Source organism: Harmonia axyridis, chromosome 1, assembly GCF_914767665.1.
Source record: "Harmonia axyridis chromosome 1, icHarAxyr1.1, whole genome shotgun sequence".
NCBI classification, from domain to species: domain Eukaryota; kingdom Metazoa; phylum Arthropoda; class Insecta; order Coleoptera; family Coccinellidae; genus Harmonia; species Harmonia axyridis.
The window spans coordinates 24,904,404-24,920,414 of NC_059501.1; the positions used below are offsets into that span (position 1 = coordinate 24,904,404).

At 34.9% G+C, this 16,011-nt stretch overlaps 1 protein-coding gene across 2 annotated transcripts in view; it reads left to right on the forward strand.

The window, feature by feature from the left end:
• The window catches only part of LOC123674498, a 28,037-nt gene that overhangs the window by 11,197 nt on the left and 829 nt on the right, over positions 1-16,011 (forward strand). For both annotated transcript variants that reach the window (XM_045609395.1, XM_045609391.1), the window contains exons 3-5: positions 2,155-2,594; positions 6,056-6,175; positions 14,879-15,172. In XM_045609395.1, the coding sequence (XP_045465351.1) occupies positions 2,155-2,594; positions 6,056-6,175; positions 14,879-15,172 (854 nt within the window). The remainder of the gene's footprint in view (positions 1-2,154; positions 2,595-6,055; positions 6,176-14,878; positions 15,173-16,011) is intronic.

Here is a 16,011-nt window from a genome sequence, read left to right on the forward strand (position 1 = left end):
GCCAAATTGCGCTCTCAACGACGACGACGACAAAACATCCTTCTATAAATTTGTCAAGGTGATTTTGAGTTCCAAAATACGTCTTCATTTTCATATGAAACCAAAAAGATGCCTGAGAAGAATGACAAAGGCTCCTTCAAAGAAAACTCAAAAACCTGGAATTCGAAAGCTCTAAAATATACACCATTGACTCGGTGCTCTATTATGGTTGATGGCTAACATTATCATTAGACTCAATTAGAGCTACATTATCAAATTTTTTGGAAATACAAGGTTTGTACCAAAAAAGTGTGAATAACTATATTTTCCTTTCGAAACGCCATATTTTCATTGAAAATTCAGATTGTATGGAATAAATTAACTCAATTTTGTTCGAAAATATGCTTGAACCTGAGATGTTTCGATTTTTCATAAATTGAAGGTCTTCGGAAAACCTAATAATTACGAACTAATTTATTTGAATGAGATTTTGAAAGTGAATACTAGAAGAACGAAGGTAAGTGCTGACGACTTTTTGATAATTATTGATAAGTCTAGTGGGTGTGCACTGAGACGATTCATTGATGACTTATTCAAACGTTAATATTGGGCTTATCCCTAATGACATACCATGTATTTTTTATTGGATAGCGAATTATCTCTACCATATGAGAAATATAGGGTGTGTCATTTGGAGTATGTTCGGCTTTAACGTTCAAATAAGTCATCAATGAATAGTTGTCTTATTACGAACACCCAACAAGGTTCTCAATGATTATCAAAAAGTCATCAGTATTCACCTCCGTTCTTCTAGTATTCAATTTCAAAATCTGATTCAAATAAATTCATTCATTCCGAAGCTTATAGATTTTTCCTAAGACGCTTCAATTATGAAAAATCGAAATATCTCAAAAACGGTAAGTTTTAAACAATTTCATGATGTAGCTCTAATGGAGCCTAATGTTTCTGTGTCGAAAAAAAATTGAAAATTTCAGCGCTCAATTGTAATCGGGCTTCGCGTCATTGGTGGAACATCCTGTATATGTAACTCATTTAATCGGAAAATATTTATTGATAAATGGTTGTTCTACAGAGCCCTCAGCTGCCAAACACATTTTTTTTCTGGCAAATAACAATTCAATTCAATAACAGTCAATGAAGGTACGATTAGACAATTAGGGAATTAGGGCGGCGAAATTTTATTTTGCAGGGGCACCAAAATGTCTGGTGGTGACCCTGTCTACTGAAAGCAAGCGTAAAACTCAAAATATTCAATTATCAATTTCAACAAGTAATTCAAAAGGTCACATAGAGTCTGAATTCAGATATTGAAGATTAAGTTATGGCACATTCGTTATCAATTGAAAAAATGGATAAAAACTATTTTGTGTATTTTTTCATGGGAAAGAATACCGTGCAAGGATAGTAAAGGCTCAATATAATAAGTGTTATTCATTATCTGCTCTATCGAGATCAACGGTCAAAAGGTGGTATGCTGACTTTAATCATGGTCAAAGAACCATCAACCATTCTGAATGCTCTGGTGGCCCGAATTAAAAAAACATCAAAAAAGTCCACAAAATGGTTTTTAGTTTTTAGCGATCGTGGTTGCGTGAGATAGTGGTGGAATTGAAGATATCAGAAGGCAGGGTTTTTACTATTGTGAAGAAGTCATTGCCTATGCCGAAAGATAAGATCAATCTTTCTACAGAAAAGCCATGAAAAAGTTAGAATGAGCTTTGAAGTATATGTAGCACTCTTAAAGGTGACTATATTTATGAATAAAGTCGAATTTTCAACTAGTTGAGCCCGAGACCTTTTGAGTGGAGTGTTACTTAACAGCAAGATTTTATCAATTATTTCTTCTTCACCTCTTCCGACCAAATTTTACGTCCAAATGATATCAAAAACAAAAATTGAGGGAAAAACATTCTGCATTCAATCAATTCCGTCTGCCACTTATTCATTTCATTTTATCCAATAAAGATCCTTCTTGTCTTCTTGTGTAGATCTTGTTGCTATATTACGTGGATCAAGAAAATTTTGAAATAATATCGAAAGTTCTTTGCTAATCACAAGATCCTTGTATGGAATACTCAGATAAATCCCTTATTTTCAACCCATCTAGTGAACTCATACTGCTGTATTAATCTTACGCTTTTTTTCTCGATCTAGGTAAATCAATGGTAAAAATCTCCAATGGACAACAACCCGTCGTTAAAAATTCTAGGAAAACCGTTCAAGCCACCGTTCAAAGAAGTGTCACCCACATACGAAATGGTAAACCTCTCATCAACAAGCGTGAAACTATTCAAAAAATATACGACAATAACAATGGAGTCGAAAAATTCGAAACAAATCATTACAATGAGAATCTTCTGGATGGCACAGATAGTTTGGTAGATTTGATGAATAGGAATAATATTTATGACAATTTGGACGATGAAGAATCTCCTCCATTGGAGACTGTTGAAGATGATCTTTCATTCATGGGAAAGCTGTCGAATGTTGGTGGCGTTCCACCAAGCAAAAATAGTATAGCAGCTATAGCCTCTACACCTCCAAAAAAAGTCAAGCAGATAATCACAGAAACAAGACGGAGTCCTCCAGCAAAAGTGAGTACCTACCATTCATTCACTTCTTTCTGGTTTCACTTTTGAAAGAAAAGGGGAGTTCTATTGAACTTCAATGGCCATAGGATAATGAATAATAAATGACTCATAATCGAGGAATAATAGAAAAACTACCTACAGTTATTTATCTCCTTCTTCTTCTCACTTTGTTTATAAGACATATTCTTCTTCTGGTTTGTTGTTACGAAATTATTAGGTAGTTTTTTCGATATTCTGCTTTGGTGTTCTATGTTCTGAAGATGATATCAATAGAAATATTTGCAGTTAGCTCTTCTTCTTCTTCCCCTTACATTAGGACCAAAGTCCTGTGTTTGCATCAATGGTTTTCCAGGCGGAGTTGGGATGATGAAGACCAGCTTTCATACCATCTTATAGGTGGTCGTCCAGGTGGTCTAGGAGTATTAGAACTTTTTTCTTTTGCTATCCTAGCTAACCTGCATTTGCCATCTGCAGTTAGCTCAAAATGATTATTCTATATATACATACAAAAATCTCAACCATATTCAGGCCGTAAACACAGAAATATTGGGAATTTAAGAAAACGCAGGTTTGTATATTCCTCCTCAATCTAGAAAATTAGGCTTGCACAAACGACATCACTCCGTATTTTGATTAAAGACTTAGGGACAGTTGCACCATTTGCCTAAACATTGATTAAAAATTTAAACGTTGATTACTCTATGATTTCTCAAGAGAAATCAGAAATTAATCAATGTTTAAATTTTAATCAATGTTTAGGCAAATGGTGCAACTGGCCCTTAGCTTTTAATGTTCAGTTAACATAAAAACTCAAGCCGATCGATCACAAGCAGTATCGTATGTTCTCTGATTGGGTTTTTTAAATGCATGAAAATGATTTTCGAAATTTCATCGAATAATCATCTTCAGTGATGAGGCTCATGTTCACCTAAGAAGTAACATTAATAAGCAAAATTGGGGCATTTGGGGCTGGAAAAATCCAAAAATGTGTGTTGAAAAGCCTCTCCATCCTCAACGTGTCACTGTTTGGTGCAGGGATGGTGGTGTGATTGGACCTTACTTATTCTGAAATGAGGCCGGTGCAACTGTAACGGGGAATATATTGCGTTACCCAGATATGATTAATGATTTTTCATTGCCGGAATTGGAAGTTATTGATGTGGACGACGTTTATTTTCAACAAGATGGCACTAAGTGCCACACTAGCAACGAAACAATCGCAATTCTACAAGAAAAGTTTCTTAGTCTTGTTATTTCTCGAAGAATTGATCAGATTTGGCCACCGAGATCTTATTAGGCTTTTTTTCTTTGGGGTCACGAAAATGATAAGGTCTATGCCAATGCTCCATAATCGATTCAATACCTTAAAGATGGAATTCGTGAAGCCTTCGAGGACATACAGACGAAAATGTACGAATTGATTATGGAAAATTTTATAAAAAGGATATGGTCCTGCCACCGCAGCCGTGGCTGCCATTTGGTTGATATCGTCTTCCATAGTTAATGGCTTACCTTCCTATTTACAATGAAAGGAAAATCCCCTAAAAAACAAGCTTTTCTTAATATGGAAATGAAACATCCTATTGGGAAACCATTCACTTGAATAGAAATAGTAGATATTGAAGGAAATATAAGATTGAAGTGTACCAAAACATCCATAGCATTCGCATATAGAAAGATATAAAAGCACTATAAGATGGTATAAAATTATGTAAAATATTGTTTTGGTCACATTGAGAAGCATGACCTATGCATATTCGATTTCAGTTGCATTTTTCTCATGAAATTCAACGGTTTGGCAATAACAAAAATGGAATCTTCGCTAAAAGTTATAAAATAGCACCATAAGTTTTCACCAAAACATACTCGTTTTACAACTTGGTTTATGACCATTCATAAATGTTTTTTTATACAAGTTGAATTCTCGAGAACCACGCTATCGATTCTTTCAGGAACGTGACCTTGAATTTGAACTGGTAAATAACCCTACGGTCATTTCGCAGAAGCAGCATGTTTCAGATATTCTCCAGGATAACAGAATCGCGTGAAGCAATGCGGGGGCGTTTGACCGATAAAAATTTCAACGGAAATACGTTCTGTCAGAGCAAACGACTACAAATTACCCAGCTAGGAAGATAATGACCAAATCCACATTTTAGGTTTGAACAGATTATTAGGAAAGGGGTTTAATTATCTCGAATTTGCTGGAACCGGTTCAAGATATAATTCTGTGGAAAGAAGTTGTGAGGAAGATTGACGATACTTACAACAAATTCCTCAAATGGTGTATTTTGAAGGATACCGCATACTTTATTAGGGATAGTGGTCTCCTGTCAAATAGGCTAAATTTTTTATACATATCAAAAATTATGATTTGGTTTTATTTGGTTTTTTCTCTTTTGCAATCTTTGCCTACCGATCATCTGATATTCTTTCTAGAAGGCCATAGCCAAGCCAGGGGGGTTTGGACCAGTGATTTTGACGTCGAAAACCAGGAGGAAGAGAGAAGGTTTTCGAAGATGCAGTATTGGAGGCATTACTTGATAAAGACTCGTGCCAAACGCAAAAAAATTGGCAGGATCATTGGGGGTGACGCAACAAACCATTTCAAAACGCTTGAAAGTCATGGAAATGATTCAGAAACAAGGAAATTGGGTTCCGTATGAGTTGAAGCCGAGAGATTTTGAACGGCGTTTGTTTGTTCGTGAAAAGCTGCTTGCAAGACAAAGACGGAAGGGATTTCCCTGGATCCCTGCTGTTTCTCAGAGATCCCGAAAGACGTCACTTCTTCCGCAAATGTAGTTTCGCTTTTCTTTTTTTTAATAAAAAGTTTTGGGGTAATTCTTTCTCTTTTCGCATTCGGATGGTATATTTTTGGTGTCAAGTATTTAATTGAAAAAACTCAGTAACTCTTCGTGTTATTACCTCCATACTTGATCATCTCTTCTGATATTTCGTCAATATCTGGAGGTTTTCTATTTTTCAATTTCGTCCCCATTTGTCGTATTTTCTCCAAGGAAATGGTACATCTCTGGATTTGTCCCTGATGTGCTGCTTGCTGCCGAGTCGTAATTTTTTTTATAATACTCTTCTATTTTTTCGAAGTAATTTAAATATTTCGTATGTCCTCATTTATTGGCTTTTTTTCTATTCCGTGGGTTCCATATTCTCTTTTGTTCCCCGTATAGATTATGCTCCATATCAAATATTCAACCTCTGTAAGATGTAGTTGTCAAATCATTCAAATTTACCAATTTCAGTCAAAGCCTACAATATATTAATCATTAGAACTATCGGTCGAAATTATTATCAACCCCAAAATTACTGACATTCATCCACATCACTGTCAGTTTGGCAATTATTCCATTATAATTATCAAAATTCATGAAAATTCTCAAAAAATTCAAATTTCAAGGAGAATTTTCAATGTATCAAACAAACTGACTATGATCAATTTTTTCTAGATTGTAAGGAAATCAGTCGTTAAGAGTGACACACCTAGTCGCAGATCAAACCCTTCTAGTCAAACGCCATCAAGAAGTGGCTCCAGTTCAAATTCGTCACCAGTACATAGCATAACCAAGGTAAGCGAATGTTTCCAACTTATTTAAAAACTGATAAATTTCTTGAAATTCTTTTCGCTCTTAATCTTCATATTTGAATACCAAAATTATACCAATTATAAGAATTGTTTTTATCGTGATGCTCCTCATTGAAAGACGTATTTATCAAAGCAACTCTTTCCTGTACGTTCGAACACAATGATACTGTAATAAATGGGAAATTGGTAAAATCTTCCAAATTAAATCGAACCAAATTCTACGCAGTGTGAGAGGTTCGAATTGTCGATAATTCATAATTAGATCCTTCAGCACTTTCTTTGTTCTGTATCTCGAGTATATTGATCATTAACGCCACATAAATTGAGTGGTCAACACGGTTTTTAAATTTGTCTTTCAAGGTTCAATACGCAGTAATGATGATCTTATATATTTGAACGGAATAATTCTTTGGAAAAATATTTGGTAAATAACATGAAATTGCTTTTAATTCCCTCAACTAAGCCCCTCTGTAGGAGATCAATTGGGAAAATGGATTGGACAAATTAGGCAGTATCGATCGGGGACTCAGGGAAGTCAATAGTAACGGGAATATTACGTCGGTCGCGAAACCGGACTTAGAGTAAAGCAATTTTTTTTAAGATAAGAGTCCTATTTTTTATGGTTGAGTTAAATAAAAAAAGGAAAATTCAGTAGATGAGTGAGTTCAAGGAACTTCAAGTATTTAAGAAAGAAGAATTTGTTTTACTCTAAGAAAGGACGAGCTAGGTCATTCTCAGAAGTAGAAAACAGGGGTTTTTGATAAAGTTTCAATTTTGTTTTGTTATAAAGATAGATTAGCTTTGAGTGCGTGATTCGGGGGTGAAGTGAATAAAAAAAGAATTACACGTCTCGTGTGAAAAGTTGAAAAGGAGTTTATTAAAACTAGGTATACCAACCTAGCCCCGTGGGATAAGGGCAAGTAACAGTTTAACGATCTTTAGGGTTTCTTTTTATTTTTGTCTTGTTGAGTAGTCCTGATTCTCCCAAATTCAATGTTCAATGAATAAGTAGTGGATCATTTGAGATATATTTTTTCTGTATTGAAAGTTCTGGCCGTTGAGTCAAATAGTACAAATTTTTGAATATTGTAACTTTGGTTTTTGCTTTATTATATTTAATTTTAAAGAATCAATTGAGTTTGATTAACTTGGAAATATAATCCTGCCCCCAAGAAAGAAAATCAACAAAAAGACCTGTCCCTAGTGCGACGGGCCGAACCCACAATAACATCATATCTTTTTTATTTTTAGTCAGTGGAAAGCCGCTCTTCCATTGACACATATATACCCCCAAAGAAGGGGTTTATTACAATTTGGTGACAGCTTAAGGGATAATTGTTGATTTTTGTTTTTGGGATTGGATATTATCCGAAGAGTTATTTTGGTAGTTTATGCGTGGAACTGTTGAATTGGGAGCTTATCGGATGAACAGACTTTGTCTCATTTGTGTTATATATTTTGGAATTTGAATTGTTTTGAGCGTATTGTTGTTTTTCATATAAGAGGTGAACACATATAATTTTGTTGAGGTAAAGGAGTGTGACGGATTTTGATAGTTTTTGTACGTTATTCAGGTAGTTGGAGTACATCAACTATTGGGCTTGAATTATAATTAGTTAATTTTTTCGTTGGACGTTCATTTTCTAAATCCACCTGTGAATCCGCCGTTAGTAAATATGCCACTCTATTCGTTAGGAATGATGTCGAATACTTTGGGAAATTTTACAGGAAAAGAAGCTTTGAGATATTTTGATGAATTAGAATTAAGGGCAAAATTAGAAGGATGGAGTGAGGACAAAACCCTCACTCTATTGAAACTAAAATTAGAAGGCGAAGCATACATCTATTTTAAATCAGATATCACTTTAAATTCATTGACTTATGCAGAATTAAAATTAAGATTAATTCAAAAATTTACTTCACAAAAATTGCCGGGGGAATGTCAGTGGAATTTGAGTGGATGTATGCAGGGACAGGATGAGGATGTATCTTCATTTTGTAACAGATTAAGAACAATAGGTGCGGAATTATTAACTGAAGATTTGGCCGGAGCGACGAAAGAGGAAGAATTGGGTATAAGAAAGATAAATAGGAATTTGATTTTAAATCAATTTAAAATGGGACTCCGAAAAGATATTATGAAGGAGGTTGGTATGTTTTTGTTACTAGAAAAAAACTTGGATTTAGAAAAAGCGGAAGAATTGGTAAAACTACATGAAATGAAAAATAAAATTATTCATGAATACAGGTCATTTAATTCACAAATATCGGTAATTGAATCTGAAATAACTTGCCAATTATGCGAGAAGAAGGGACATATCGCGAAAAATTGTAGGAGTACTGGATTAAGTTGGGGAAAAAGAGGACAAAACGTCGAGAGGATTTGTTTTTCGTGTGGTCAATTAGGTCATTTCGCAAGGGAATGTAGGAATGCAAGAGCTATACATAAAACTCAAGGAGTGCGAAATATCGATAATCAGCCGGGGCGCTGGGTAAAGGAATGTGCGATGAACGATCGTGAGATAGAACCAGGAAGACGAAAGGATTTTGACATTGGGACGATACATATTAATAGAGATGTTTTACGAAGAATAAATTTGCCATTTGAAAAGACGAAAAAAACTATAGAGATGAGACAGGAAGTTGAGTCATGTAATCAGGGATCAAGTAATAAGGGATCATGGGGAAAATTTAAAGAGAATCGCGTAAATCGAATTAGGTCGGAGAAACTAAGCGAGAAAGAGAAATTGCCGGTAAAGACGTGTTATAAGGAGGTCGGTACTCAGAACGGATTGCGTTCGCCAAAAGGGCGGCTACCTAGTAGAGAATTTAGGGAACGTACGGTCATGGTCATTCCGGAAGTAAATTCGGCAAGAATGCATGACGTACCCCACTTGATTAGATTAAGTATCAACGGAAATATAGGTGTTTGTTTGATAGATACAGGGGCAGCGGTGTCTCTCGTAAAAAGGGGATTGATCTCAAGAGAGGAGGTCAATGAATACGGTGTTGACTGTGAGTTAACTAGTGTATCAGGTCATAATGTACGTACCTGGGGTACGGCGAATATTGCGGTGAGTCCAATACGAGAAAAATTGAGGATAGATTGGACGGTTATATTAGTGGATGATCAAACATTGGGGAACGTTGATATAATACTAGGTAGGGATTTTCTTAAAGGAAATCAAGCGCATATTAAGTATGAACCTGAACCATCGGTAAATATGTGGGGAAGAGAGTTTAAATTTCTGAATAGAAATTTGAATGAATGTTCATATACAGGGGATAGATATAGAGAGAAAAATAAAGAGAAAATACAAGTTAACCTCTTCAGGGTAAATCAGGTTAGTTCGGAAAAACAAGGCGAAAGAGAGAAATTGCAGGTAAAGACGGAGGTCGGTACTCAAACGGAAAATCACGAGGAGAAAAGAAATTTAGTGATGAGGGATATTGGTATTCAAGTAGAAAATATAGCGGAATTTGAAACAAAGGGTTTTTCAAAACGAGAAGGGATAAATCAGTCAAATTGTGATATTGAGGAAATAAGGGTTAACGAAGCGATAGGGATGACAGAAAGAGATGAGAGAAAAATCCGTGGAAAAGAAAAAATTTCGAAGCAAAATATTACAAGTACGAAATCTCGGGAATTAACTGAGCCAATAAAAAAGGTAAAATCTTATAGGGTTGAGAAATTTGACAAAAATACAGTAGTTCCTCAATTTGATGTAGGGGAATTAGTTCATTTAAAAAAAATGTCGGAGAAACAGGGTATATCAAGAAAATTAATGGAACCTTGGGTAGGACCTTGTAGGATCGTGGAATTGCTTGGTCCGATGACCTATAGAATTAGGAAATGTGGAGGTAGAGAGGAACAAATCGTTCATGTAGATAGGTTAAAATCGTATACCGCGAGAAATCGAGAGTTTGGGATAGATATAGAAGAATCCGACGGTTTGGAAAAATTAGATACGGACGGTAGCGAGACCGAATCTGATGATGAACAGATTGAGATACGAAAATTTTCGCCGATGAGGATGAATATGAGGTTCAATCGAGCGCAATTTGAAAATGAGGAAATAGAGGAGGATGAAATCCCTCTACGTAGATCGACTAGAGTACGTCGCCCACCGGATCGATGGGGATGGGACTAACGGAAAAGTGTATCGATAAATCCATTGTAATGTAGATTAGTGACATTTTGGTAAATTTTCGACATTTTGGATAACTATGGAATTTTTGGTGATTTCTTCACAGGTTTGATGAATTATGGAAAAATAGTTTTTTTTTTGGAGATTTTTGATAATAATAATTGCGTAAAATGTTGGTAATATTGGTAAAATTTTGATTGATTTTATTTCAGATTAGGGAACTTGGGAAATATAGCGAAGTGAAATCAGAATATTTTTTTTTGGGATTTATGATAGTTTGATTCTCAAAATAGTTGAAGAGACATATAAGTAATTTGGGTATTATAAAATTATTTAAGGAATCAATTTATTGAATTAAGAAATTTAAGGAGTAATGATGATAGTTTTTTTTTAATAGATTTTGGAATTTCCATAAAAGTTTTGTATGAGGATACATAAGTGGTTTTTTCATTTTAGGATTTTATTGAGATGATTCTGAATACGAATATTTTGAGTTTAGGGAGAAGTTGACTTTCGGAAAAAGAATAAGGACTTAAGTTTTTTTTTTTTAATTTTGACATGTGAAGGTTTAAAGGGATAATGAAGCAAATAAATATTATGATTTTGATCCTTGGGAAGGAGTGAGAATATGTATTGTTGAATTATGTGGATTTATTTTTGAGGGGTGGAACTAAGGATATTCAGTAAAGAATAAGTAGAAGTGATATATATAGAGTTGTCAAGTCTATGTCGATTTATTTTGTTTTTGAATTTCATTTTTATTAATAATGAGGTGGAGAGTTAATAAATTGTAGGTTAGGTGTTAGCTATTTGGGAGATAAGATAATTAGTTTCTTTTTTTTTTGCAATTTTTGGATGATACAAAACCCAATTTGTTTTTACATTTTTTGAAATTTTGGGTAACGTGGGACAAAACGTAGATATATGTCCTCAGGGAAATTGAATCGCCCCTGCCCTATACGTGAGATTCAAGGGGCGCTCTCAACTTTAAGGAGTAGCCACCTATTTTTGGGTATCGTGGGGAGTCGTAGGAAGATAGCCCTCAGGAAATAATCGCTCCTGCCCATTACGTAGATTCCGTTATGGTCGTCGAAAAGCGAGCAAAACGGTTGAAAAAAAAAACAGTTAGGAGTTTTATTAATTTTTGATTAAAATTTTTGAGGTTTTTTTTTTTTTTGATAAATAAAATACAGTTTATGGTGGTTATGTTTAGTTGTTTTTGTAATGATTTAATTGATCAAAAAATTGTAACGGAGATAATGAAACATTCAATTGAATTGATGTAGCTAGGTTTAGTTTTTTTGTAATGCTTTTATGGAAAATTTTATGATAAATTATCAAATGGTAATATCGAAGGATGGAAGCAACGGCAGGAAGATGGTTGGATCGAATCCTAGTTTACGGAATAACCTTCATCCGAATTACATCTGGAAAATACAGCAAAGTTGAAAAACGGCTGAACACTTCTTCCAACGTGAATGAACTGGTTAGAGTCCAGTTCTATCAAGAGGCAGTTGATAAAGATGATCATTATTATGATATTTATTATATATTTTTGTGGAGAAGCTTTAGATAATAAGCTGAAGAAGAAGATGGGATCAGGATCAAACTGAGGATGAAGAAAATGCCCAGAGAATCCTGAATTCTGCATCCAAATGGTAGAAGTATGCAAGGTGCATACCGTAGACGTCAGACCAGGGGTTTTGGACGTCGAGTATATTGGGAGGAAATGACTCGCTCGCCAATATGGGACTATTCATTAGTGGACTAATGGTATTCAACGCTTTATTTCGTATGATTAAATACGGCCTTGAAATGATTATACCGATCGTCCTTATATTAGATTTTATATATGAAAAATAATGCTAGCCAATCTATGGAGTATCAGCCCTATGAGAGAAACAAATCATGACCAAGCAGAAGAAGATGAGATCACCAGAACTATGAGGGACGTCGAAGTAAAAGGTTATTTCCGTGACGAGGATGAGATCCAAAGAAGAAACAAAGTACCAGGAAGCAGTGTTATGAAACCAGGAAGTGTCGCGAAAGTGAATTTTGAAATTCCGAAAAGTAAATAAACTCCATGCTGGAGTTAGTGATGTGCATAGAAGAAAAGATGTCCTGAATTGATTTTATGATTTTCGATTTTGTTGTTTGTTTATGTATCAGAATTTATTTATTATTATTGAATAATGTTGGAAAACATACCACCATAGATTTGATTTTTTCCTTAGAGTAGGTAGAAATGATATAGTTTTTTTTTTAGTTATGCTTTGAAAAGTTTGGTAAATAGGTTATAATTTCATGTTGCATCTATTAATTAATAGTTTTATAGTTGATGATGAGCTAGGTGATTCAAGAATGGAAAATTTTGATTTTGTTTGAGCTAGTCTCGATATTGAAATTGCTTAGTGTTATTGTGAATTCTAGAGAGGAAGGACTACATTATTTATATGGCTAAGAGTAAGGGAAAAGTTATGGCAACCGATGCCAAAACTTTTTCGAAGGAGGGAGTAGTGTAATAAATGGGAAATTGGTAAAATCTTCCAAATTAAATCGAACCAAATTCTACGCAGTGTGAGAGGTTCGAATTGTCGATAATTCATAATTAGATCCTTCAGCACTTTCTTTGTTCTGTATCTCGAGTATATTGATCATTAACGCCACATAAATTGAGTGGTCAACACGGTTTTTAAATTTGTCTTTCAAGGTTCAATACGCAGTAATGATGATCTTATATATTTGAACGGAATAATTCTTTGGAAAAATATTTGGTAAATAACATGAAATTGCTTTTAATTCCCTCAACTAAGCCCCTCTGTAGGAGATCAATTGGGAAAATGGATTGGACAAATTAGGCAGTATCGATCGGGGACTCAGGGAAGTCAATAGTAACGGGAATATTACGTCGGTCGCGAAACCGGACTTAGAGTAAAGCAATTTTTTTTAAGATAAGAGTCCTATTTTTTATGGTTGAGTTGAATAAAAAAAGGAAAATTCAGTAGATGAGTGAGTTCAAGGAACTTCAAGTATTTAAGAAAGAAGAATTTGTTTTACTCTAAGAAAGGACGAGCTAGGTCATTCTCAGAAGTAGAAAACAGGGGTTTTTGATAAAGTTTCAATTTTGTTTTGTTATAAAGATAGATTAGCTTTGAGTGCGTGATTCGGGGGTGAAGTGAATAAAAAAAGAATTACACGTCTCGTGTGAAAAGTTGAAAAGGAGTTTATTAAAACTAGGTATACCAACCTAGCCCCGTGGGATAAGGGCAAGTAACAGTTTAACGATCTTTAGGGTTTCTTTTTATTTTTGTCTTGTTGAGTAGTCCTGATTCTCCCAAATTCAATGTTCAATGAATAAGTAGTGGATCATTTGAGATATATTTTTTCTGTATTGAAAGTTCTGGCCGTTGAGTCAAATAGTACAAATTTTTGAATATTGTAACTTTGGTTTTTGCTTTATTATATTTAATTTTAAAGAATCAATTGAGTTTGATTAACTTGGAAATATAATCCTGCCCCCAAGAAAGAAAATCAACAAAAAGACCTGTCCCTAGTGCGACGGGCCGAACCCACAATAACATCATATCTTTTTTATTTTTAGTCAGTGGAAAGCCGCTCTTCCATTGACACATATATACCCCCAAAGAAGGGGTTTATTACAATACAGTATATATTGAAATAACAGACATAATTTGATATATAGGGTGTTAGCTAAAGACGCGATAATATTTAAAGGTATAATATGAAAATAAGATCCTGTAAACATGAAGAAATCCTAAAATACGTAGGTACCTAGTTTTCAAGATACAAGTAGAAGTTTATTCAAAAATATTCATAAACGTCTTCGTGAGACGCATTTACTCGGAAGTTATCACAAAAAAATTGAATTATCTATAGGAGTAAGTACCATTTGCAGGCACATATCTCCTCAAGGGGCTTCGTAGAAAAAAAATTAAAACATTCCTGACTCGTCTTTATATACTTCACACCTCAAAGAAGGTCACGTAATACCAGGACAACCTATGTAGGAACTCATTCTCTTGAAATGATCTGACCAACCACCTTTTTGAATATTTCCACATATTTTCATAATTCCCTGTATGAACAGAATTCACGTTCAAAAATTGGAAAAAAGGCAATCCTAGAAAATGATAAGGGTAGTTTTCCATAATCAAGTCTATGAGATGATCTCATTGAAATAATCGATAATACTCGAAGGAATTTTAGATTCGATAAGAGTTCATAACTCCTAGTTAATTCTTCTATTTGAAAGAGAAATTTCTTATAAATTAATTTCCAAATATTTTCACACAAAATTCACTTAAAAGTTACAACATGATTTGATGCGATTTTGATATTATCTTTGTGAGAAACTAACTGGTTGTGGCTGGATCTACAATCCAAATTTGGGGATTTCTGCTTTGAACAGTTTCAAAATTCAATATTTTTTCTAATGTGTCTGAATTATTTCAATATTCGGAATATAACCCATCTAGTGTGTCTTAGCTATAACTCATTATCATTTGGTTGTTTCCTAGATGGCAGCAACAGCAAAACCCAATGTATCCTCCCCCGTTCGAAGTCCAAGCAATACTAGGCCGTCTTCCAAACAAGCTGCACCTAGAGCTGCAATGAGCTCTGTCGTCAGAGATGATCTTCAAGAGTGCTCGTACTGTGGAAGAAGGTTCGCAACTGACAGAATAAATAAGCACGAAGATGTATGTGGAAAGACAGCCAAAAAGCAGAGGAAGGCTTATGACGCCTTCAAACACAGGGTGCAGGGTACCGAAATAGAACAATTTGTTGTTGGTGGCAAGAAAAAAGGTGGTAAGGTAAGGATAGTGAATCAGCTTGTTCACATTTCAAATTGGTGTCAACATTTGCTAGATTATTGTTCAAATCAAAGTCCAAGAGTGTGTTAGAATAATAAAAATAGAAGAATATCAGGAAAACTCACTTTTTATTTATTGGTTAAATTATCTGAGTCAAAGAATTTATGGAGAATTTCATCCACAAGATCAATCATATCCTAATTACTATCATACCTTAGCATTGATCATAATTATTTCACTGGAAAACAATGCTAACTCAGTAATACTGAAGAGTTACTTCCTGAGGTGACCCGAAGTAATCTAAAAGTACAAGATATTGTGGTGTTTCTTCCTCAAAAAGTCATTTCATATATATTTAAGGTTCCTTAGACAATTATATGTCACCTTCAAAAATGAATGGTAATTGACTGAGATCCTTCCACATTTTTAGCGCTCGTTTCGCCAAAATGGTCTATGTGACCATGTTTTCCTAATTTTGAGCTGGAAATTCAAACGATGACCAAATCGTCCTCATATTCGAGTCTATCTGTCCGTATACACGTTAGCCATCAAACGAAAGAACCTTTGGCAAGTCTTCCTCGAGCCAAATGTCGTAGGTGCACCTTCTCTCTAGAGATTGCGGTGTTTCATCCCGAGATCGCTTTTTTCAGTTGGGCTATCCAGCGATCTCTGCCCAAGACACCCTCTCACTCTATCGTGGAGAGGTGACTCTGCTGCAACGTGGCGGTCCTCATAAACCCACCAGGTCTACGCTAGAGTGTAGCGCGACACCCATAACGCCACCTCTCGGGCAAACAGAATCACTATAAACCTATATGGTACCTTGATTTCACCAGAAT